Source organism: Sorex fumeus, unplaced genomic scaffold, assembly GCF_029834395.1.
Source record: "Sorex fumeus unplaced genomic scaffold, SorFum_2.1 ptg000061l, whole genome shotgun sequence".
NCBI classification, from domain to species: Eukaryota; Metazoa; Chordata; class Mammalia; order Eulipotyphla; family Soricidae; genus Sorex; species Sorex fumeus.
This window is the reverse complement of record NW_026606118.1, coordinates 40,465,541-40,490,405: the sequence shown is the minus strand read 5'-3', so window position 1 is coordinate 40,490,405 and position 24,865 is coordinate 40,465,541. Positions and strand designations below refer to the sequence as shown.

The 24,865-nt window shown below is 39.7% G+C and overlaps 1 protein-coding gene across 1 annotated transcript in view; it reads left to right on the top strand.

Annotated features, from left to right (window-relative positions):
* NCOA7 (nuclear receptor coactivator 7) overlaps positions 1 to 24,865 on the top strand; it is a 179,562-nt gene that overhangs the window by 116,660 nt on the left and 38,037 nt on the right. The window contains exons 9-10 of the mRNA XM_056125866.1: positions 312 to 1,303; positions 2,213 to 2,381. Of these exons, the coding sequence (XP_055981841.1) occupies positions 312 to 1,303; positions 2,213 to 2,381 (1,161 nt within the window). The remainder of the gene's footprint in view (positions 1 to 311; positions 1,304 to 2,212; positions 2,382 to 24,865) is intronic.

Sequence of the window (24,865 nt, the reverse complement as noted above, 5' to 3'; positions counted from 1 at the left end):
TCATTAATGACTTCAAAAACCATCTCTGTGCTTCTAGTAGGATATTCAGCTTTCATGGTTTTTTTGTTTCACCCCTCCTTATAAGTTGACTTATGTTTCATTTCAAAGTCAATTTGTTGATTTCATCTCAGTCTGCAATCATTTAAACAGAAATTTAAGTTATTGTACATTCACATTGTAGTTTTTGGTTGTATTTTGTCTTTGTTTTGTCTTTCCTCCATTTTGTTTTTGGTTTTGTTTTTAACATTCCATGTGCACCACCATTTTTCCCCTGACAGTGACCTACCTCAGGATCTTTGTCCTCTGTACAGGCCTGGAGAATGGGAGGATCTGGCTTCAGAAAAGGATATCAACCCATTCAGTAAGTTCAAATCTCTCAGCAAGGGAAAACGGCAGCAGAATGGGGACACAGCCATCACTTCAGACTCCAAATCAGCCCCACCTTTGGAGAAGCCCAATGAATGCACACATATAAAACCCGCAGACAGCTGCTCTGTATCTGGAAAACTAAAGAAATCGGAGCCTTCTCTAGAGACAACCACAGTGACTGAGGGCAGCAAGGAACCTTCTGCACTTGAATCTGTAGCCAAAGAAAATTCCCTTCTAGGGGAAGACGAAGACTTTGTAGACTTGGAAGAACTTGCTTCTCAAGCTGATAGTAAAATGGACAAAAGTGATGCCTCCAAGGAGTGCCTGGATCTTGATGCCCAGGAGCTTAGGGAGGCTAAGTCACAGATAATCAGTTCTACCACAGAAATGCAGGTGCACTCAGCCCTGAACTCAGGACCGGAGAGTGATGCTGAAGTAAAGGGAACTCTTGATTTAGAAGCCGGTGAGAAACAAGACACGATGCCAGAGATGGACAAACAGTCCAGCTCCCCAGAAAGCCAGGTTGAAAACATGCTGAATATACATGAGGACCTAGATAAAGTTAAGCTTATAGAATATTACCTTAATAAGAACAAAGAAGGTTCACAGTCATGTGAGAACTTAGAGAAGACAGAATTAAGTGATGACAAAAGGCTAGAGCCAGTGGGAATAGACATCACCCTTAGTCGCTCTTTTTCCCAGGCAAGTGATCCCACAACTGAAGGCAATAAAGAGCTAAGGAAAACCTGGGAGAAGGAAAGAGAACCCTTCCCACTGCAACTGGATTCTTCTACAGAAGAAAGCACGAATAAAGATTCCCTGGAACCCTCCTCTTTGGACTCTACTCTGGACAATAGCAGCCAAGGCATGCAAGGAGATAATAAATCAGAAATTCAGTTATGGCTACTAAAGAGAATCCAGGTACCTATTGAAGGTAAGCCATTATTTACTGTCTTTCTGTGTGTAATGTCCACTCTAAAACTTGTGTGCTAGAGCAAAATGGCACAGTTATTTGAGAATCATGTGTTCTCAACAAAGCGTATCTTCCTTGAGACAGTAAAAACTGGGGGTAAATTAGCAATATATTATCTCTTTTGTAATTTGTTCTATAGCATTGATTTCTATTTCAAAAGTAGTTTGAAGACCAAAAAGATAGTACAGGCATTAAGGGACTTAACTTGCATCTTGCTGATCCTGATTTGATCCCTAGCACTGCATGTGGTTCTTCAAACATGCCCAGGGCTCACTCAAAAATAAAAAATAGCTTGAGAGGCTGGAGCAATAGTAAAGCAGGTACAATGTTTGTCTTGCAGGTTCAAATTCCAGCATCCCATATGGTCCCCCAAGCACCACAGGAGTAATTCCCGAGTGCAAAGCCAGGAGTAACCCCTGTGCATCACTGGGCGGGATCCAAAAAGGAAAAAAAATGTAGCTTGAAACATTTTAAAACAAAAATAACTTTCCTTTTATTCACCTTAAATTTCTAAAGGAATTTAAAATGTTTTTGATGATAGCTTCAGTTCCGTACTGACATACTCCATGGAGGACTGGGTCCTCCTTGCCATTTGATAGCATGCATTCTCTTGGATTGTCTGCAGCCTCACTGTTTGCTAGTGTGTTCACTGCATAGCAGCTCATGTGATGGATACCAACCTGAAACAGCAAATGTTTGCCTTTTGTGCTCATTAAGGTGCAAAAACTTCAATAGGTCCAAATCTGGTGATGTATGATATTTCTGCCATGATTTGACTTCTTTGTCACTAAGAAGGGATTGGACACTCTAAGGTTTTAATTCACTGTTTATGTCAATATTGAGGACATTTTTTTTCCATGTGTGATTCAGATATACTTCCTTCCAAAGAAGAGAAAAGCAAAACTCCACCCATGTTTCTGTGCATTAAAGTAGGAAAACCAATGAGAAAATCCTTTGCTACTCATTCTGCAGCCATGGTCCAACAATATGGCAAACGGAGAAAACAGCCAGAGTATTGGTTTGCTGTTCCAAGGGAGAGGTGAGTTTGGGATAAAATGGGTAATCAGTTGGTTAATATGATTCTAATCATGTCTTTGATTTGCTCCTATAATTTAAAAATATTTCATTCGAAATATTGAATACAATACTTTCAGTGGCATATTTCAGGATTTCTAGAAGGATTTTAGGTGTATAGTTTTCTACTAATGAGTGATTTCCATCAGGCAGATTTTAAAATCAGCATTGCCTGCTGAATCACTTTAATAAATTTCTGCTATCATAGTTGAAGTTTAATGAAAGAAGATTTAGATATTCTCAAGCTTCAGCAATTGAAAGTTCTCCTCCATTGGGAGCAAAGAAATACCTTGGGGCATATCCAAAGTCCTTTAAGTGCAGGAGATGGGCATGGCAGTAATTTTGAAAGTGCTTATTATTCTAGAGAATTGCAGACTGCTTTAACCGTAAGAGGCAATCTCTCAGCAGAGAAGTTTGATATGAGATTAAGGAGCTGTGTACTTTATGGAAATTCATGTTCTTAAATTGCCAGAGAAGTAATTTTAATTAAACGATAGTAAAGGGGAGGCATAGAAATAGTGGCATAGAAATTCTACAGTAGTATTTCCTCTCAGGACCTCTTTCTAATAAAAATGTGGAAATTAATTTTAGAGAAACAATGGGTTTCTTTTTGTGTATGATGTAGAGTAAGACTGTTTTATAATGGCCTTGCAATTCATCTTTAAAATGGTTAAACCTTTTAGTTTCTCCCTTTACCAGATAGTTTTTGCAACATCATCTGGGCAGACCTTTAGGTTAAGAACAAATACTGCATTTGCTTTGCATATGTGGAGGGCCTAGGTTTAGTCCTTAACATCTCACACGCACACATGCATACACACACACACACACACACAAACACACACACCCAAGCAAACAAACAAAAATATCCAGATACTCAGCTGCTTCTTTAAGCATGATTGCCAATAAAGCAGAATTAAATTCTGAAACGTGGCACACCTTTTGGCTAATTTGTATCCAGAATTCTCAGAAAAAGGCTTGTCTCTTTTTAATAAATTATAGTTTAACTTGAGTATGCTTCATAGGATTTTAATGGATTTGCTGATGTCTTTTTCCATCTTAGAGAAACACCCACATTAACACACATAAAGACTAATTTTTCTAAAAATTTTTATAAGTTTTTTTTGTACTTAGGCTATCTAAATTTTATATATATATAAAACCTATACATTATGTGTGTATATATACATACATATGTGTATATATACACACATATGTGTGTATGTATGCACAGTGTGTGTGTGTATATATATATATATATAATTTTTTTTTGCATGGGGGGGTGTTGTTGGGCCACACTGACTGTGTTCAGGCCTTAACCCTGGCTCTGTGCTCAGGTGCTAGGGATCAAACTGCAAGAAAAGTGCCTAAACCCCTTTAGATTATTTCTCCTGCCCTTTAATATATTCTTTTACCAGTGCCTGCAACCCATGTGGCATTTCATTGAAACTTTAAACCAGAGATACCTGAGAAAGGAAGAGACAATATGTGTCTTTCTGTTGCTCTTCCATTGAGGCCTTCCCAGCAGTCCTCAGAGGCTGAGGCTTACTCCTACTGTTGGAGGTTCATGGTTTGGTGCATCACGATGGTTCCATGATGGAGGGGCAAGCACTTGGGCTCCCCACAGTATGCAGGCTGGTGGACTCACCTGTGTGCTGTTGGCATCTTGTTGTGCATGTATGAACTCCACCCCTTTGAGCCATCTCCCGTGCCTCTCTTTGATTTTCTAAAAAAATATTCTAACGTCAATATAAATTTCAGGGTCCCTATTAAAATCAGAGTTCTACAGTCAGGAATTCATAGTTGCAGTTTTATGGATAAGAAAAACAGTGCTCATTTCACATCTGTAGTCAGTTTATATTTTGTCTTTGTTTGAGGGCTACACTAGGCAATGCTCAGGGCTTACTCCTGGCTTTGGGTTTAGGAATCACTCCTGCCAGTTCTCTGGGGACCATATGTGGATTGAAACCAGATGGGCCATGTGCAAGACAGGCTCCTTATTTGCTGTACTGTCTCTGATATTACTGATATTAAAGTCAATTTAATATCATCTTTAACCCTGTAGAAATCTGTAATGCTGAAATTGTCTTTTTTTTTTCTTTACTCCTGGCTCTGCAATCAGGAATTACCCCTGGCGGTGCTCAGGGGACCATATGGGATGCTGGGAATCAAACCCGGCTCAGCCACGTGCAAGGCAAACGCCCTACCCACTATACTATTGCTCCAGCCTCAATGCTAAAATTGTTTTCTTTTACCTCTTACACAAGTGTAAGTTTTATGAGCTTTTCTGAGGCACAATATCACACTGTGTTAATAAAAAAATTTTTGTGGATGTGTAGGTGTTTGAAAATGTGTTTTAATTTTTCCCTTTTGTATTTCCATATCTACTCCCTTTTAGTTTAAGATTGGAAAAGGTGAAGTAGCTCTGTAGTTTTCACCTTGAGTTCCCAATCCACAGTAAAAATACAGGAAAATTTTATTTCTGAAATGCTTCTTTTACTCTGATCATTTCTCAGTTCTTTTCACCATCTGAGAGAATAGGTGCAAAGGAATTTCTTGCCTCTCTCTCTCTCAAATGGATTCTGTCATGCCTTTATTTGCATTTTATCTGTCGAGTGAAAGGTCATATTAGCTATTGCTCCCTTCCTAAGTGGGAAGTAGCCTTCCAAGTAGCCTTTCGTACTTGGTCTAGATAGGACATTTTATTCTCATTTGCAGATCTCTTTGACTCATGCAGGACACTAAAGCTCCGAGTCATTGGGGAAAAATAGTTTGATGTCAACATAACTTTGGAAATGCATTTCATTATTCCTTCATTATTCTTTTTAAAATTTATTTTTACTAAAACAGTATTGTTCAAAGTTGTTCATAATACAGTTGTTTCAGGCACTTAGTGTTCCAACACCACCAGTGTGACCTTCCCTCTACCAGTTTTTCCCTCACCAGTTTCCTTCCCAACCCGAGTCTGCCCACTTAGGCACATCACAAATTGAGAACTGGCAAACAGAATAATCAGAAAATAAATCAGTAAAAGCCAATTTGTGATTGCTATTTTACTTTAAACCTATGTTTAAAATGATTTTAAACCATTTAATACAATATAATCAAATGCCTAGTCTCTTTTACATATGTAAGTTTTCAACCCTGGAAACTAAAATATATTGCATTCAATTTTATTTTGTACTTAGATCTCTGTAGCACCGTAGCACTGTCCTCCCATTGTTCATCGATTTGCTTAAATGGGCACCAGTAATGTCTCCATTGTGAGACTTATTGTTACTGTTCTTGGCATATCAAATACGCCACGGTAGCTTGCCAGGCTCTGCCGTGCAGGCGGGATATTCTCAGTAGCTTACCGGCCTCTCCTAGAGGAATGGAGGAATCAAACCCAGGTTGGACGCGAACCTGGATTGGCTGCGTGCAAAGCAAGCACCCTACCCGCTGTGCTATCGCTCCAGCCATTTAGTACTTGGATGTACTTAGTACTTGAATGACTTAGATCTCATTATGGTAATAATCATGTCACATTAATAAAACTTTTTTTAAAAGGAATTTTTTATCTGTTAGCAATTTATTGGTAACAAGCAATATAAAATATCGTGGGCCTGCTACAGGGGCAGGCTTGAGGGTTGGTTGGGAAAATTGGAGACAATGATGAAGGGAAGGTGATAGGGTGTTTGGATTGGTGTTGGAATATTGAATGCCTGCAACAAGTCATCATGAATAACATTGTAAACCACAGTATTTTAATAAAGTGTAGGGGGGAAATTTTTACATATGTAAGCCTTACCTACTTTATGTAAACCCCCAAATATATTAGCACAAAATTTTCCTTCATTATTCTTAATGCTTTTAAAAATGCTTTCCTGTCTTGTTGTTATTATTAGGAAATCCACCTTTCTCCACCAATTCTTTTTCTTTTTTTTATGTCACACGTGGCGATGCACAGGGGTCAATCCCGGCTTTGCACTCAGAAATTACCCCTGGCAGTGTTCAGGGATGTTGGGAATCGAACCCGGGCCCAGCCGCATGCAAGGCAAATGCCCTACCCTCTGTGCTATTGCTCCAGCCACTCTTCTTTATTTATGGTGTGCCCTATGACTTAACAGTCTGCCAGGTAAGAAAAGGCAGAGTAAGAAAATGGTGAGGGCAGAAGGCAGGCGAAGCAACAAAGGGAACCTAACTATTCTATTTTCATCTCTTTGAGTGGGTTTTCCCCTCATCACACCTCCCCCCCCCCAAAAAAAAAACTCTTGTTAGAAAATGTTAGATACTAGAAATATGAGATATGGCATAGTTTAAAACTTCCTAAATATAGTTTTATCTAACTTGATAGAAGTTTCTGCATCTCAGACCACCATGGAGCAAGGAGAACTGGTGGTTTCTTCTTGTACACTTATACCTGGCTTCTTAGATCTGCTCACATTCACTGAGAGCAAGAGCCTGTCAGCTTTACACCCCTGTTCAGTAGTGGGGAGAGTGAGTCTCCCAAACAGGAATAGAAATAGGAACCTGAAGAAAGGAAAATCTCTTTAATGAAACTAGTGCAGGGATTTTCAAGTATAACTTCTGTGTGAGATTGCAACACCAGAGAATATGGATTGGTCTCTGTTCTGAGAGAACATTTATCCCCATTCACTTTAAAATGGGCTTATTTCTCATAACCTTCTAAAATAATGTCTTTTTTAATAATTTTATTTATTGAATCACCATGAGAGCAGTTACAAAGCTTTCGGGTTTAAGTCTCAGTCCTACAATGAAACACCCGTACCTTCATCAGTGCCTGTTCTCTACCATCAAAAACCACAGTATACCCCCATTCCATGCCCTCCCCCTGCCTGTCGGGCAGATGATTTCCACATTACTCTCTCTCTACTTTGATTACATTCATTATTTTGACACCAAAACCACCATTATTATTTGGGATTTTACCCCAACACTCAGTCTACTATTGCCTTTTCAGCAATAATGTCTTATTTTACATTTAGCTAGCATTAGGTTTGGGTAAGATCACTGATCTGGAAGTCCAAAAACATGCAAAATACTTCTTTGGTTTTTTTTTCAAGATTAATGATTGTGCTTGCGGTTTCACGAGACAATGTCTATTTGGCTAAGGATGACAATACATGCTGACTTCATTTTTAATATGGGGCTGCCATCCATCCTATGCCTGTAATGGGCACCACGTGAACAGAGTCTCTTCTGCTTGCCCTCCTATCTTCCATTACAACTTCCAGAATCTTGATCTTGAATCAGCTTAAGATGACATTGGTGCATGTGGGAAATTTGCAAAGTAGCCAGAACTTGACCTGGGACTAGCCTCTAATACCTAAGAGTTTTTTTACTTCTCACTCATGAGTTAATTTAAACACAACATTGGATAAATCTATCTCACTTTACTCGTCTCAACTAAAACTTTTCAATCTTGACATTACTGACATGTTGAGCTGGAACATAGTTTGAGGGACTGATACCTAAGAGTTTTTTTACTTCTCACTCATGAGTTAATTTAAACACAACATTGGATAAATCTATCTCACTTTACTCGTCTCAACTAAAACTTTTCAATCTTGACATTACTGACATGTTGAGCTGGAACATAGTTTGAGGGACTGGACTATGCATTTTATTATGTTAATCAGCATTCATGCCTCTATCCACTAGATGCCATTAATTACTACTCTCCCAGATGGGATACCAGGAGTATCTCTGAATATTGCCAGATGTCACACTGAGAGGACAAATATCCCTTCACATTGAGAACCTGTGGTCAAGTATTGAACCATTTGATAAGGGCTTATACAACATTCTGAGAGTGAGCATAAGTTATAATAGCCAAGTAATTCAGTGATTTGCTCTTTAAAACTTTCTACAACCTGATTATAGTCACAATACTTATCTGTATACATTTTTTTCTTTCTTAAACCCTAATTCTTGGGGTGTGGAGAGATAGGACAGTGGGTAAGGTATTTGCCTTGCATGTGGATGACACAGTTTCGATACCCAGCACCTAATATGGTCCTATAGGCCCTTCCAGCAGTGATCCTTGAGCACAGGGCCAGGAATAAACCCTGTACACAGCTATGTGGGGTCCAAAAGCAAACAAACCCTAGCTCCTTTTGCAAATAATTTCATTATTAATTTATTGAGGAAAATGAATATATTTCAGTGGTAGAGCACATACCTTCCAAGCATGAAGTTCTGGGTTCCATACCAGACCTGCAAAAAAGAAGAAAGAAATGAAGATGAGTGTTGGCGGAAGACAGACAGCTAAAAGTGGGGGTAGAGTGGGTGCTTTGCGTGCAGGAGACATTGGTTCAGTCCTTGGTACTTCATGGCCCCTGAGCACCACCAAGGGCAATTCCCTAGCACTGAGCAAGGAGTAGTCCTGGTGTCACCCTCCCAAAATAAGTAGCACTGCTCAAGCAGGCACCAGTAATGTCTCACAACAAATTGTGAGACTTGTTGTTACTGTTTTTTTGGCATATCGAATATGTCATGGGTAGCTTGCCAGGTTTTGCCGTGCAGGCGAGATATTCTCGGTAGCTTGCCAGATTCTCCGAGAGGGGCGGAGGAATCGAACCCGGGTTGGCCCAAAATAAGTAAAAACATAAAAAAAATTAAAGGAAAATAAGAATTAATGTGCACATAGCTGACCCCTTTCTGATCTGGGGTACTGCATATGGAGTGAACCCTGAACACAGCTGGTGTGGCATAATCCCCTTCACCAAAATAAGGAAAGAAACAAGAAGGGTGAGAGATGTAACAAAGGGTCCAGACACATGCAGCTGACCCTAATTCTACCCCCAGCACCACCTGCTAACCTGAGAACTGTAAGGTACAGCTGTGGAGGTGTCTGAGCATCACCAAGTATTACCTGTAGGCCTCGAGCACCTCTTGTGATCAGTGTGCACGGCAAGGCCCAAGCAGCACTATATGCTCGGTCCTTGCATATAATTGCCCAGGAGTGACCTCAGGAGTTTTGCCTTTATACCAAAAAAAAAATTGCCCCTTAAGGACCATGATATCTGGAAAGTAATGGATTGTGACACATAGTATAGTTGTTAGCATCCACAAGCATTTAACTTTTATACCTTCATTTAGTTAACAACAAGTCTCACAATGGAGACGTTACTGGGCCTGCTTGAGCAAATCAATGAACAATGGGAAGACAGTGATACAGTGATACCTTCATTTAGTAAAAGCTTGTTTGAGAAGTCACCTGAATTCTAAGATGACGCTATCATGTTCTGTCATGATCTGACTGTTGGACAGCCCCAAATTGGGTATGGTTGAATAAGAATATTGGAATTATGGGCTTGGAATTATAGAATGAGATACTATTTTATCTGAAATGGATCAATGGGAATAGTCAGTCATCACAAGATATCTGAATAAGCTGTTATTAAGGACATACCCCTTGGCTCGTTCTGATAAATATAATTGGGACCCAACCCTGAGAAGTTTATGAAAAGTTGTTGAAAACAATTCTTTAAAGGAATTGGACATTTGATTGTATCCTTTAGATTTAAATACTGTTCTGCACTTTTGAAATGCTCTTCTTTCTTAAAAACTAAGAAATTATCTCTTTTAGAAACATCCAATAATTCTAATATAAATGAAAACGTTTTTCCAGATACTTATAGCCTCTTAATCTCTAAAATGTTTTAAAATAATTGACTTAATATTTTATAGATTTCAAAATAATGGAATTAAATAGTAAATAGTAGCATCTGGCAAGTTACATCTATGTGTTTATGCATGACTTGGTTATTACAAATACTCAGTAAGCAAATAGGTAAACTAAAAAGAGAAGGCGAGAGTGAGAACCTTTATGGTAACCTCAGTTTTTAAAACTAAAAAGTAGTTGTGCTAAGATAATTCTAGCAACATTTTAGCAACTATTAAACATATAAATAAACTAAGGGGAAGTTTAGAGTGCAGAATGTACTCCAGTCTTTTTCCCCTGTGCTTAATATATTGTGCACTTTTTTCACACCAAATGTGTCATTATTTGTCTGTAAGCAAAGCATTTTGGCATCCTCATTATATTTTCTGATTGATTAATGATACTTCTGATTTTGGATATTAAAATATCTCAGTATTTTGCTGTTATAAATAATGCTGCAATAAATATCATAAAGTCTTTCAAGTAGCCTTCCCAGATCAAAAGATACAGTTAAGACCTAAGTCAGAGAAATAGTACAGGGGTAAGGTGATTGCATTGGGCACAACTGATCCTGGCTTGAACCCTGACCCTGTATATGATCCCAGTCCACCAGTAATGATCCCTGATTACAGAGCCAGGAGTAAATCTTCAGCACCACCCCTTATGGCCCCCAAACAATACAACTTTAAATACATGACTTACATGAAAATGTGTGGCAGTTTATAAACTCCCAACATGAAAATGCTCTTTCCCTTACACTCATTGGGAAATCTGAGTAGTATGAATATCTTTCTTTTGGCCAAGATGAATTTTATTTAATGTTTTTGTTATTTTGATTAAATACTGCATCGTAACATTGTGGGTATGTTTGTGTTTTCTATATGTATGCATTACTATAAGTCAATGTCTCTAAGTACTACATTAAATTCACTATCAGTTTAGTCGAGTGAAATGGAAGCAGATTGAGCTTTGGAATTGTTTTAATGTTGTATGTCTATTACATAAAATGAGGAGTGATCTGAGTATTAGAAACCAGAAAATCTGTCTGATTAGGGATAGTGAGAATGCCCCTTTTATCTTTTTCTAAAGGATCAGAGTCCTGAAACCTTAATCAGAAATCTCTCTTTGCAGTCACTGCAGGGGACCAGACCCTCTTAATTTCTTGATCTCCCTGGCGCCCACCAGTCTCTATCAAGCCTTCTGAAAAATGTACTTCCCTGGGTGTTTTTTTTTCTCCTCTATAAAAACCCCTTCCTGTGACTGTGCAGACAAGATGGTTGCTTTAAGGATGTGAATTCACTATTTCCCAACCTGCCAGCCTGTTGCTAGTAAAACTCTTTCATGACCCATCACTGTGTCTCTCGTTTGGTAGCCCTGGAGTGGCGACAGAACACAGACTTCTCAGTTGTGACTTCTGTAATAATTTATACCATGATATACAAATACGCATTCACTCATTTGTTGTAAAATGCCATGATTGTCTGATGTATGAGTGTTATTATATAAATGCACACATCATGTTTCAAATAAACTCATCACATCTAAGTAAAATTGTCATAGTGAACCTGATTTTATATAAAATGTAAAAGTACTTATATGTTCTTTTTGAAAAGTAGTGTCTGTGTTCAATGACCATCTAAGATCCACATTGTGGCTGTGGGAGTATTTCCTGCAAGACAGATTCTCTCTTCAGAGTTCTCCATGGGATCGCTTCTCAGCCTTTTGGCTAAGATCTAGTGTAGAGTTCTCCATGGTTATCTATTTTTAAACGTGTTTGAGGGCCAGAGAGATAGGATAGATAGTCTTGCATGTGGCTGATCTGAATTCGATCCCAGAGCCCTGTACAATCCCCCAAGCCCTGCCAAGTGTGATCCCTGAGTACAGAGCCAGGAGTAAGCCCTAAGCACTGTCAGCAACAACAACAACAATGAAGTCTGAGGACCATTCAAAGGCCTATTTTTCAGAAAGGTGCGTTTCTTTAGATCAGCATTTCCTCCCAAGACATTCAGTGGAAAATCCATCCATAGGACAAGTAATAGGTGTTTAAAATAAGTATGTTATGTTCTTAATTTTTTAGCTCTATGTAGCAGAGAGCTTTTTGTTCTGAATGCCTTTCCCTTAGTAGGTTTTAGGGAATTCGTTTGTTGTTGTTGTTCTTCTTTTAATTTTGGGGTCACACTTGGTGGTGGTATACCTGGCTCTGCACTCAAAATTTATTCCTGGCAGTTTCAAGGGGCCATATAGGATGCTAGGGATCGAGCCCAGGTGAACCTTATACAAGGCTAGCACCCAGTCCACTATGCTATTGCTCTGGCCCTAGAAATTCTTAGTTTTATTTCAGTTCTCTACTAGTTTTTTGGATACTACTATAATAGAATACAAATGACTTATCTCTAATCACATTTTAATTTTTAAGATTACTTGGATGTTTAACGATCATTTAAATATTACTCCAGTCTGCTTAAAAGTTGCTGCAATAAATACAAAGTAGGATTTATTTTCCTTTTCCACATTTGTGGTAGTATTGCAGATAATTTATGTGAAGTGGGGAGAGGAGAGGCAGCAGTAGAGGAAGTTTACTGCCTTCCTTCATACTTACCTTGGTTACCTGGGAAGTAGTTTAGGGCTAATTAAATTTGCTATCGTGGCAGACCTTATGTCGAACCAGGTTCACACAGCCTTTACCAGACTATGCTGGCATCCCACCTGATCCATACAGCATGGGAACTTATCCCTATCACCCAAGGATTTCTCAGGGGCACTGTGGGCTCAGGATGGAGTGAAGAATTGCTCTTTGCAGGAAAAAGAAAATCAGTCCTAACATCTGTCTAGGTTCTTTTCCCTCTTTGGGTTGTTGCCTACCTTTATAGAAAACCAGTTAAGAAAGGAAATGGAAAGTGAAATAAAGTAGTTTATTTGGGAAATATGAAGGGAGAGAAACAGAGTTACAAACTGAAGACAAAAGGCAGCTCTTCCACTCTTCCAGAGTGGAGAGAGTCAAATACACATCCCAAAGTCTTCCCTGAACATTCTTGAGAGTTTCAGATTTCAGTTAGAATACTAGACACGGTTGACCATTCTCTGTTTCATGATAAATGTTGTGGTATTGTTTTGTTCATTTTTACTTAGCATCCTATAGGTTTAATCAACATTGTCTAAAAAACCCATTCCATTCACCTCTTTCCTTCTCTCATCTCTTCCTATTCTTTTCTTCTCCTACTCCCTCATTTAATGCTACCCTAAAAGACATTTTCTTACCTTTGGTACATGTACCTATACTGATAATTTAACTATCTATTTTAGTTATCTTTAGACTAAAAATTTCTACAGAGTCCCAAATGCAGATACAGTATTTGGATCATCATATAAACCCAAGCCCGGTCATCTCCTAAACCAAGTTTGTTATTTCAACATTTGTGCATGTCACTGCACCCACAACTCCTTCTTCCTGTTTTCTCCACCATAATAAATGGTAGCCTCGGTCATTCAGTTCTAAGGTTAGAATGTAGGCACAATCTTGCTTCTGAGTTATCTTCCCAATTCCTCAGTCATTATGTCAAGTTCATTTTATCCACATGATAACTACAGATCTCTTGCTGACATTATGACCTTCAGTGGACAACTGGATGTCTTTCTTAATGTTGAGTGTGAATTGGGTTGCTTGGGCTACTCATTTCTCACACACACACACACACACACACACACACACACACACTCACTCTTCTCTCACCTCAGTGCACATATTACTTCAAATGCCTCTTCTGAAAAATTTCACATCTCTTATTTGTATGCCCCTCTTCCATATGTCCACTGAAGTAATAGTACATACTCTGCTCTTCTGCAGTTGTGACTTATTTGTGTCTTTTTCCAACTTGAAGTTTCTGAGAACAGGGATCCCTAAGCCTTAAGACACCGTGTCCTGATATATAATAGATACTCATAAAGGTTAGTTGTATTATAAATTAACTTACAAGCTAAACCAATTAAATAACTTATTCTTCATAAGTAAAATTATGCACACTTTAGGAATATTTAGGATTTTGGAAAAATATCAAAAAAGAAAGCAAAAAGAAAATACAGAACTCAAATTTTGTTACATAAAGTTAACTACAATTTATTTTTTTATTTCTGTAGACTTTCAGCTTTTTTATGCAAGGATTAATATGATAGTGCATGTGTATATTTTACATATTTTATAACCTGCTTTTACTTGAGTATCTTTCTCTGTGAATATTTTGAATGTCTGTGTGCCTTTAGTGAATAAACAAGCACCGCATTTTAATGAGAAACAGAATCATAAAGTTGATTCTCTTGTTAATCTCACTTTAGAAGATATCCACATTCCAAGGACCCTTATGAAGATTTAGCAAAATACTCTGAAGAGCACTTTCCTTAGGAAGAGAAAAAACAGATAATTGAAAAGAATCACAAACTGACCTAATTTCCTATCATGAAGTCTTAAGCCATACCTACTGCTGAATTTTGTGATCAGAAGTCACCTTGCTTTTAATGAGGTCAGGGCTAATGTGAAATCTTTAATGATATTCAATGTCACACCATAGGTTTGAATAGCCTTGAAATTTTTTCTGTTTCCTGGGACCACAGAGATTCTATTTCACCAAACTAGGTATATTTCAGGAATAGAAACCCTTGACTTTCAAGTATCACACACTATTATGTCATAGTATACTCTAATTGTACTATTTTTAAGATGAAAACATCAAGGCTGGAGAGGTAGTAGGGCACTTGTCTTGCACATCACTGACCCAAGTTATATCCCCAGCACCCCATGTGGTCCCCTGAGTACCACCAGAAGTGATTACTGGACACTGCTTAGGTGTGGCCTTAAAATTAAAAAAAAACTACAGAAGCAAAAGAACATTGGAAATAAAGAAAAAAAGATATCCAAAGCAGTTGCCAAAGAAACTTTATCTCTCTTTTTTAAGTTTTAGAAATCTCTTGAACAAATATGAATTATAGAATTATTAGTCCCTTGCATATCCTCATTTAAATTTTCCTTACTACTTCAAAATGCTTTGAAATTAGTTTATATTCTTTTCTTGGTCATTTTACCTTGTTTCATCAGCTTTAAGTTCTAGAAATCCATGACCTTCCAGTAGGATCTTATTAGTCAGCTATCCCAAATGAAGTTTATCAGCGCTGCCAAGTGCCTTGAGTTCATCAGTGACTCAAGTCACACCAAAGCTCATCACAAAATACCTCCCTTCATAAGTGAGCACCTCACAGTGGCAGCTCTGCTTTCTGCTGGAGGAGTTTAACACCCTGCAACTTGAGTAACTCCTGGCATTGTTTCCAGTGCTAGCTAATGAATTCTTGCAAATGGGTGCTGTGCACAGTGCTTGGAAAGAAATATGCAGAAACTGTCATTACTGCAAGCTTTAGTGCCTGTAGGGGTGTAGAAATGGAGGTTGGCAAACTGGGCCAAGGAGGGATTATGGAGCCCTAATCCTGGGAACAGCTGCTTGGGCCTCACACTTCCTGGTCCACTGGTATTTGTTGTTCTTGTCTCTTTCAAAGAAAGTTGCAGTATGGATGATGTATGTCAGATCTTCCCACTTTTTCAGTATTAGCCACTGTCTACAAAAGAAAAGTCAGCAAACCCAAAAGAAAGCATCAGCTGCTAACTCCGGGCTTAGGTTTGTCCCCTAAAGCCCCAATAGTTTAAGCTTGTCATCTTTAATTTATTTTTTATTTATACTTTTTATAACTGATGGACAACGTTCTGCTGATCCACTGCCACTCAAGGGCCAAGACAATAAGAGACATGCTAGTGGGTTAAGAAGGAGCTTTGTGGGTAACTTGATGGCAGGTTGGAAGATGTTGAACTCCTGTGCTCAAAACCGCCATCTTTTCTGCACAATAACAGGAGGGAGTTTTTGTAGGAAAAGAATCGGAAAGCAGAATTTTAAGAAAAGTAGTGGGTGCCAAGGTTGTAGGTGAATTAACAGGGACTCGACCCCTGAGGCACACACCTCTATGACTCCAGTAGAGATTTCTTTTTTTTTTCTTTTTGGGTCACACCTGGCCATGCACAGAGGTCACTCCTGACTCTGCACTCAGGAATTACTCTTGGCGGTGCTCGGGACACCATATGAGATGCTGGGAATCGAACCCGAGTCGGCCGCTTGCAAGGCAAATGCCCTACCTGATATGCTATCACTCCAGCCCCCAATAGAGGTTTCTGTTTCAGGTTTTGGTCCTCTTATCCTTAGAAAAAGATGGTGGGCGGGAGAGGGGGTCGAGAGACCAGTCTGGTATCCCAAATCAGAGATTTTCTAGTTTCTCACACTGAAAACACAACTTATTTATTTGGGCCAACCACACAACTACAGCTGCTTGTTTGGTTGATAGTTCTCCTAGAAGCTGTCCCTGATACTTTGGGGTGTGTCTGTTTGTTTGGGGTCATACCCAGTGGTACTCTGGGCTTACCCCTGAGTCTGTGGTCAGGAGTCACTCCTGGCAGGGCTCAGGGGACCATATGTGGTACCAGGGATCTAACTTAGGGGGAGTGCCTGAAAGATAAGCACCCTCCCCTCTAGGCCTTTTTCATGTTACATTTTGTCGAAACAAAAACAAGTATCCTAGTGAGAAAGATAGTGCAGCAGGTAGGGTGTTCGCCTACCTGTATTCAGTTTAATCCATATCACTCCTGCCAGGAGTGATCACTGAATACAGAGCCAGGAGTAAAACCCTGAGCACCACTGGATGTGCCCCAACATTTCCCTCCAAAGAAAAAACCAAAAAGCATATAAAGTATATTTAATTGGCACTTTGTAAAAAAAATATATATGTGTGCATATACATATGTGTGTATATGTAAACACATGTGTGTATATGTAAACATATATCTATGGTTTTCTCTATACTAATCTATCAAGATTGGGCTTTGTATTGGGAATTCACTGTTGGTTTCATTTGGAGTTGGAAAAATATTAAATCCAGAGGGAACCTTGCAAAGCCAGGAACTGTCTTTTAACATAAGAACTTTGGGCTAAGCTACTTCAGGTAGGTTATATTCTTATGTTCTCATATTCTTATATTCTCTAACAGCTTCTGTTGTCCCTAGATCTTTAATCTGTGGGAATTCCGTGGCCTCATACCAAACAGAGCCTGTGGTGGTTTTAGACAGAAGTGCATCAAAATAGCTTTAACTTGCAATCAACAGCACAGGGAGATAGTGGAGTTACATCCACATATGCTGCATGCTTTCTGGGACACATTCTTCTTCCTTTCCTTGTCTTATTATTATTTCTAATCTCTCAGCATTAGGCATTCTGAAGTATATTTTTGTGTAACTTTTTAAATGTAAACAATTTTAAAAAGCGTGTAAGTTTTTTTGTTTCCATGGTTCCTGCTTATAATTTTAGATCAGGTAGATATTGGGGGGTTATATTTTGCATGTACTGCCCAGTTTTTTTCTTTGCCAATCAGGTCGCCTTTGCTAAGGGGAAGAATTTCTTACAGCTTCTCCTCATTTGGTCAAATCTGGTGCCTTATGTTGTATCCAGATTCCAAGTAAATACATACTTTCTAAATACTTTCTAAATGCTCTTTCTAAAAGAGCTTTCCAAAAGTAGAATGAGCTTTGACACTTGCTCATTCCTGCTTCAGGCTCTTGAACAAGGAACTTATCTTTGTTTTAGGAGCTTAGAGAGAGTGACTAACTTTCTCAAGGCCTCCTGCTAAATTTCACAGAAACTGCTCGCCAGTTCCCATCTTTAGTTGAGCTCTACCCCGCCCCTTCCCTCCCCCCCCCCCAACACCCCCTATTGAATCACTGTGAATTACACAGTTACAAAGTTCTTCCTGATTGAGGTTCAGGCATAAGGTGTTCCAACTCCAACACCAATCTGTTCATCAGGTGCACTTCTCTCCAATGTTAAATTCTCTCCTACACTATGTTTCAAAGAAAGATTAAAAGAGAAAAGGAAACAGCTGTAAATAAAATACCCCCCCACTCCCACCACATACACCCAGCTAGGAATGAGTCTTAATAAAGCTAATTATCAAAAGTCATTTTTACCTAAAGTAGAATAAAAAAATCATGCTTTGTTCCCAGCATTGACACTTAAGTTTTTCAATCCAGCTTTTATATCTATCATGTTTTATAACCCTACAGCTTGTCAAGTGGCCGATTTTTTTTTCTGAATAGTGAAACCAGAACAGTAGGGTTGACCATAAAGGAAATGGGGATACTCTGGGTGCAAACCATGAACTGATGGGTGGTTGAACCCAAGTTCACCCCTAACATGCCGTATGGCCTGGGACCAGTTAGTTAATCTGTTTAAGCATCTTTTCCCTCCTCCATTCTGTAAGAACCATAATTACAGTGGCTCTCTCATAGGATAATCAGGAGAAAGAAATTGGGGGGGGAGAATGCTTGTTCATGCAGTAACTGAGACTCTTTGGTGCTGCTATTGTCACTTCTTTCCCAAAAAGCGACTGCTTTGCTGCATTTGTGGTGAAACCGCTGGCTTCCTCAGAATATGTGTCACTTTCTTTGAGTTTCTTCTTCAGAGATGACAGCTTGATTAGATAAGCAAGCGGTGACTGCATATCATCTGCTTTGGGGGTAAATCCTTATGTCGATGATAAAAAAGACCTTTGATGTTTAGAAAGAGATCTGATTAGGCTCAAATTTGTAATTAGACAGGAAATTCAAACAAAGGCTGGTGCCAGGCCTTGGTATTCGCTAGCGCTGGATGGGTTGAAACCAGTTTTGTGTCTGGAAAAGTGCAGGGCAAGCTTCTTCCTCTGTCACTGCCAGGCCTGGGTTCTGGCCTTGATCACTGTGCGAGTCTTCTCAACAAAGCTTTTGTCTCTCATTGGCCTATCTCATCTTGACCTTTCCAACTTGGCTCCGCAGGGATCTTCCTAAACTGCAGGTCTGGCCAAGTCTTCTTCCTTAGCCGGGCATTGCTCCCCAGGGCCCAAAGGAACACTCTTCAGGCTTCTTGCCTTCACAACCCCTGCCCCCCCCCCCCCCGGCCCAGCCTTTGTACCCTGCCTGGCCTCCTGCTCACTTAATAGTTACCTCTCAAGGATTTTTTTTTTTTTTTTTTTTATTAGTGAAACAACATGAGGTACAGTTATAGATTTACAAATTTTGTGCTTGGATCTCGGTCATACCACGATCAAATACCCATCCCTCCACCAGTGCCCATTTTCCACCACCAGGATAATATCCCTCCCCCCCATCCTCCCATCCCCCCATCCCCCCCTGCCACTGTGGCAGGGCATTCCCCCCTGTTCTCTCTCTCCTCCTGGGCGCTGTGATCAGCCAAAGAGGCATTGAGTGGCGAACATGTTCAGTCCAGTCTACTTTCAACCTGCATCTCCCCTCCTGGGAGGATCCTCCAAACACCCTCCACTTGGCGTTCCCCTCTCCATCTGAATTGTCCTTTCCCCTAGAATGCCCAGCTGGCCTCTAAGTTATGGAGTAATTCTCCTGGTGTTGTGGGTATTAATCTCATATTTTATTATTTTATATCCCCCAGATGAATGCTATCTTTCTATGTCTATCCCTCTCTTTCTGACTCATTTCGCTTAGCATGATACTTTCCATATTGTACCACTTGTATGTAAAGTTCGTGATTTCATCTCTTTTAAGAGCCACATAGTACTCCATTGTGTAGATGTACCAAAGTTTCTTTAACCAGTCATCTGTTCTTGGGCACTCAGGTCTCTTCCAGTTTCTGGCTACTGTAAAGAGTGCTGCAATGAACAAACAAGTGCAGATGTCCCTTCGGCTACACGTTTTTGCCTCTCTGGGATATATTCCCAGGAGTGGTATCGCTGGGTCAAATGGGAGCTCAATTTCTAATTTTTTGAGGAACGTCCATACTGTTTTCCAGAAGGGCTGAACCAGTGGACATTCCCACCAACAGTGAAGGAGTGTCCCTTTCTCGCCACATCCGCGCCAGCAACGGTTGCTTTTGTTCTTTTGAATGTGGGCCAGTCTCTGAGGTGTGAGATGATATCTCATTGTGGTTTTGATCTGCATCTCCCTGATGATTAATGATGTAGAGCATTTTCTCATGTGCTTTTTTGCCATTCGGATTTCTTCTTTGAGAAAGTTTCTGTTCATTTCATTGCCCCATTTTTTGATGGGGTTGGATGTTTTCTTCTTGTGGAGTTCTACCAGTATTTTGTATATCCTTGATATCAACCCCTTGTCAGATGTGTATTCGGCGAATATTCTTTCCCATTCTGTAGGCTGTCTTTGTATTTTGGTCACTGTTTCTTTGGAGGTACAGAAGCTTCTTAGTTTAAGATAGTCCCATTTATCTATCTCTGTTTTCACTTGCTCAGCCAGTGGCGTGTCATCTTTGAACATACCATTAGCCTCAATGTCATGGAGGGTTTTGCCAACTTTGTCTTCAATGTATCTTATGGTTTCTGGTCTGATATTGAGGTCTTTAATCCATTTTGATCTTACCTTTGTACATGGTGTTAGGCAGAATTCTGAGCCCATTTTTTTGCATGTAGCCGTCCAGTGATGCCAGCACAATTTGTTAAAGAGGCTTTCCTTACTCCACTTCACATTTCTTGCACCTTTATCAAAGATTAGATGATCATATGATTGGGGGGTGATGTCAGTGTATTCAACTCTGTTCCATTGGTCTGCAGTTCTGCCTTTGTTCCAGTACCATGCTGTTTTGATTATTACCGCTTTGTAGTAAAGTTTGAAGTTCGGGAGGTTGATTCCTCCCATTTTCTTTTTCCCAAGAATTGCTTTAGCTATTCGTGGGGGTTTATTATTCCATATAAATTTCAGGAGTGTTTTCTCCATTTCTTTGAAGAATGTCATGGGTATCCTTATAGGGATTGCACTGAATTTGTACAGTGCTTTCGGTAGTATTGCCATTTTGACAATGTTAAGTCTTCCGACCCATGAGCAGGGGATGTCTTTCCATTTCCTCATGTCCTCTTTTATTTCCTGAAGTAGCGTTTTGTAGTTTTCTTTGTACAGGTCCTTTACTTCCTTAGTTAAGCTGATTCCTAGGTACTTGATTTTCTGGGGCACAATTGTGAACGGGATTGTTTTTTTCATGATGCTTTCTTCTCTCTCACTGTTTGCATATAGGAAAGCCATGGACTTTTGTGTATTGATTTTATAACCTGCAACTTTACTATACAAGTCTATTGTTTCTAGGAGTTTTTTGGTGGAGGTTATTGGGTTCTCTAAGTATAGTATCATATCATCTGCGAATAGTGAGAGCTTTATTTCTTCCTTTCCTACCTGAATGCCCTTAATGTCTTTTTCTTGCCTAATTGCTATTGCAAGTACTTCCAGTACTATATTGAACAGCAGTGGAGAGAGTGGGCATCCTTGTCTCGTCCCTGATCTTAGAGGGAAGGCTCTCAGTTTTTCCCCATTGAGGATGATGCTTGCTGTAGGCTTGTGGTAGATGGCTTTAACTATGTTGAGGAAAGTCCCCTCTATGCCCATTTTGGCTAGGGTTTTCATCATAAAGGGGTGCTGGATCTTGTCAAATGCTTTCTCTGCGTCTATTGATATGATCATATGCTTTTTATCTTTTCTTTTGTTGATATGATGGATTATGTTGATTGATTTCCGAATGTTGAACCATCCTTGCATCCCTGGGATGAATCCTACTTGGTCATGGTGTATGATCTTTTTGATGAGTAGTTGGATTCTATTTGCTAGTAGTTTGTTGAGGATCTTTGCATCTGTGTTCATCAGGGATATCGGCCTGTAGTTCTCTTTCTTTGTGTTATCTCTGTCTGCTTTTGGTATCAGTGTGATATTTGCTTCATAGAAACTGTTCGGAAGTGTATTTGATATTTCAATTTCATGGAAAAGCTTAAAGAGGATTGGGAGTAAGTCTTCTTTAAAGATTTGGAAGAATTCACTGGTGAATCCATCCGGGCCAGGGCTTTTGTGCTTGGGGAGACTTTTTATTGCCATTTCAATTTCCTTGATGGTGATAGGTCTGTTCAGGTATTCCAGGTCTTCTTGGTTCAGCCTTGGGAGTCTGTAGGAGTCTAGGAATTTATCCATTTCCTCGAGGTTTTGATGTTCTGTGGCATAAAGCTTTTCAAAGTACTCCCTGAGGATCCTTTGAATTTCTGTAGTTTCTGTTGTAATGACCCCCTTTTCATTTCTGATTCGGTTTATTAGGGTTTTCTCTCTCCCTTTCTTTGTGAGTTTTGCTAGGGGCTTATCGATTTTGTTAATTTTCTCAAAGAACCAGCTCTTGGTTTCATTGATCTTTCGGATTGTTTTCTGGGTTTCCATCTCGTTAATCTCTGCTCTGAGTTTTATTATTTCCTTCCTCCTGTTAGGGTTGTGCTCCTTTTGTTGGTCCTTCTCCAAGTTCTTAAGCTGTGAGGTTAGTTTATTTATGTGGGCTCGCTCCTCCTTCCTGAGGAATGCTTGTAGAGCTATAAACTTTCCTCTTAAGACTGCTTTTGCTGTGTCCCATAGGTTTTGGTAACTCGTGTCCTTGTTTTCATTCGTTTCTAGGAATCTTTTGATTTCCTCTTTAATTTCCTGTCTAAGCCACTCGTTGTTTAATAGCGCACTGTTTAATTTCCATGTGTTTAATTTAGTTTTCTGTTTTTGTGTGTGATTTACTTCTAATTTCAGCGCATTATGGTCTGAGAAGATTGTTGATACAATCTCTATCTTCTTAATTTTTTGGAGGCATGTTTTGTGGCTCAGCATGTGGTCTATCTTGGAGAATGTTCCATGTACGCTTGAGAAGAATGTGTATTGAGCTTTTTGTGGATGAAGTGTCCTGTATATATCTACTAAGCCCCTTTCTTCCATTGTTTCCCTCAGATGAAGTATGTCCTTGCTAAGCTTGAGTCTGGTTGATCTATCAAGAGGTGACAAAGCGGTGTTGAGGTCTCCCACTAGTATTGTGTTGCTATCGATTTCTTTTTCCAAATCTATGAGTAGTTGTTTTAAGTACTTTGCTGGTCTCTCATTAGGTGCATATACATTTATTATTGTAAGTTCTTCCTGTTGTACAGATCCTTTGGTCAATAGGAAATGACCTTCACTGTCTCTTATGACCTTCTTCACTCTGAAATCGATGTGGTCTGATATTAGGATAGCTACCCCAGCTTTTTTCTGGGAGCTGTTTGCCTGTAGGATTGTTTTCCAGCCTTTGACTCTGAGTCTGTGTTTGCTTTGACTATTGAGATGTGTTTCTTGCAGGCAGCAGAATGTTGGGTTCAATTTTCTAATCCATCCTGCCACTCTATGTCTCTTAATTGGTGCGTTTAGCCCATTGACATTGAGAGAGATTATTGTTATGGGATTTTGTCCCATTGTTCTGTTGAAATTTGGTGTATTTGAGAGGTCTGTCTTGCCTTAAAGTAGCCCATTTAGTTGTACTCGTAACCATGGTTTTGAGTCTATGAAGTTCCTGAGCTGCTGTTTGTCCGTGAAACTGTGTGTTGTTCCTTCTATTATGAATGAGAGTCTCGCTGGGTAAAGTATTTTTGGAGAAGCATTTATTTCATTGAGTTTTTTCACTATGTCCCACCACTGTTTTCGGGCCCTGAGGGTTTCATCAGAAAAATCAGCAGTGAATTTTAAGGATGCTCCTTTGTAAGAGATTTCTTTCTTCGATCTTGCTGCTTTCAGAATTTTGTCTCTGTCTAAAGTTTTCGTCATTTTGATCAGGATGTGTCTTGGGGTATTTTTATTCGGATTTCTTCTAGCCGGTACCCTTCGGGCCTCCTGGATGTGGTCACAAGTTTTCTTCAGCTCTGGAAACGCTGTAGCAATGATTTCTTTGACAGTTTCTTCTTCGTCAAGGTTTTCTTCCCGTCCCTCTGGGACTCCAATAATTCTTATGTTACCCCTCTTGGCTTCATCACGATCTTCTCTTGCCATCTGTTCTCGAACTGTGAGTCTCTTTTCCATTTTCTGCTCTTTTCTGACAAGACTCTGAACTTGATCTTCGAGCTCACTGATTCTGTTCTCAGCCGCTGTTACTCTGCTGCTGAGGCCTTCCACTGAGGTTTTCAATTCGGCTACCAGGTTTTTCAGGTCCGACATTTCCGATTGCATTTTCCTCATTTCTGCCTTCAAATCCTCTTGTCTTTTATTGGCATTGGTTTCCATTGTTTCTTTTAGTTCCCTAAGCATCCTGAGTAGCTCCATTCTGAATTCCTTGTCAGAGAGGTTGTCTAACGCTATAGTACTGTTGGTGTCGTCTGGGCTAGCCTCGTGAATAAGAAAGTTTGGTGGGCTTTTGCGTTGCTTTACCATTGTGACCAGTGTGGTTTGGTCCTTCACACTCGCTGCTACTGTTCTAGTTGAGTGAGGAGAGGCTGCCAGGAGCCGTTCCGCTTTGTTGCTGGTAGATGCGCCTCTTTTACCTTTCTGAGTCTGACCTTCTTCTCAATCAGGCGTTATTCTTTGTTTTATAACTGACATTGAGTGAAACTTTTGGAGGCGTTACTATTTACTACTGAACTTGTATAGCTATTTTCCAACTGAACTTTTGTTGGAAATGGAGTAGGCGAGTGGGATTTTGTTGAATTGTAGTAGAAGAGGTGAGGAATTTTGTTTGGTATTAAGTAACAAATTGATGAAAAGGATGAAAGGATGCAGGTCCAAGTTGATTGAAGTGAGTGATATACCTGCGGCCGCGTTAGCGGCCGCCCGCCAGGAAGCAGGCCACGCCCACTTTTAGGCCACGCCCCCTTCTTAGAGGCCACGCCCCTACACAATCCCAGGCCACTCCCTCCCAGGATCCTGGGATCCCCGCTGTCCT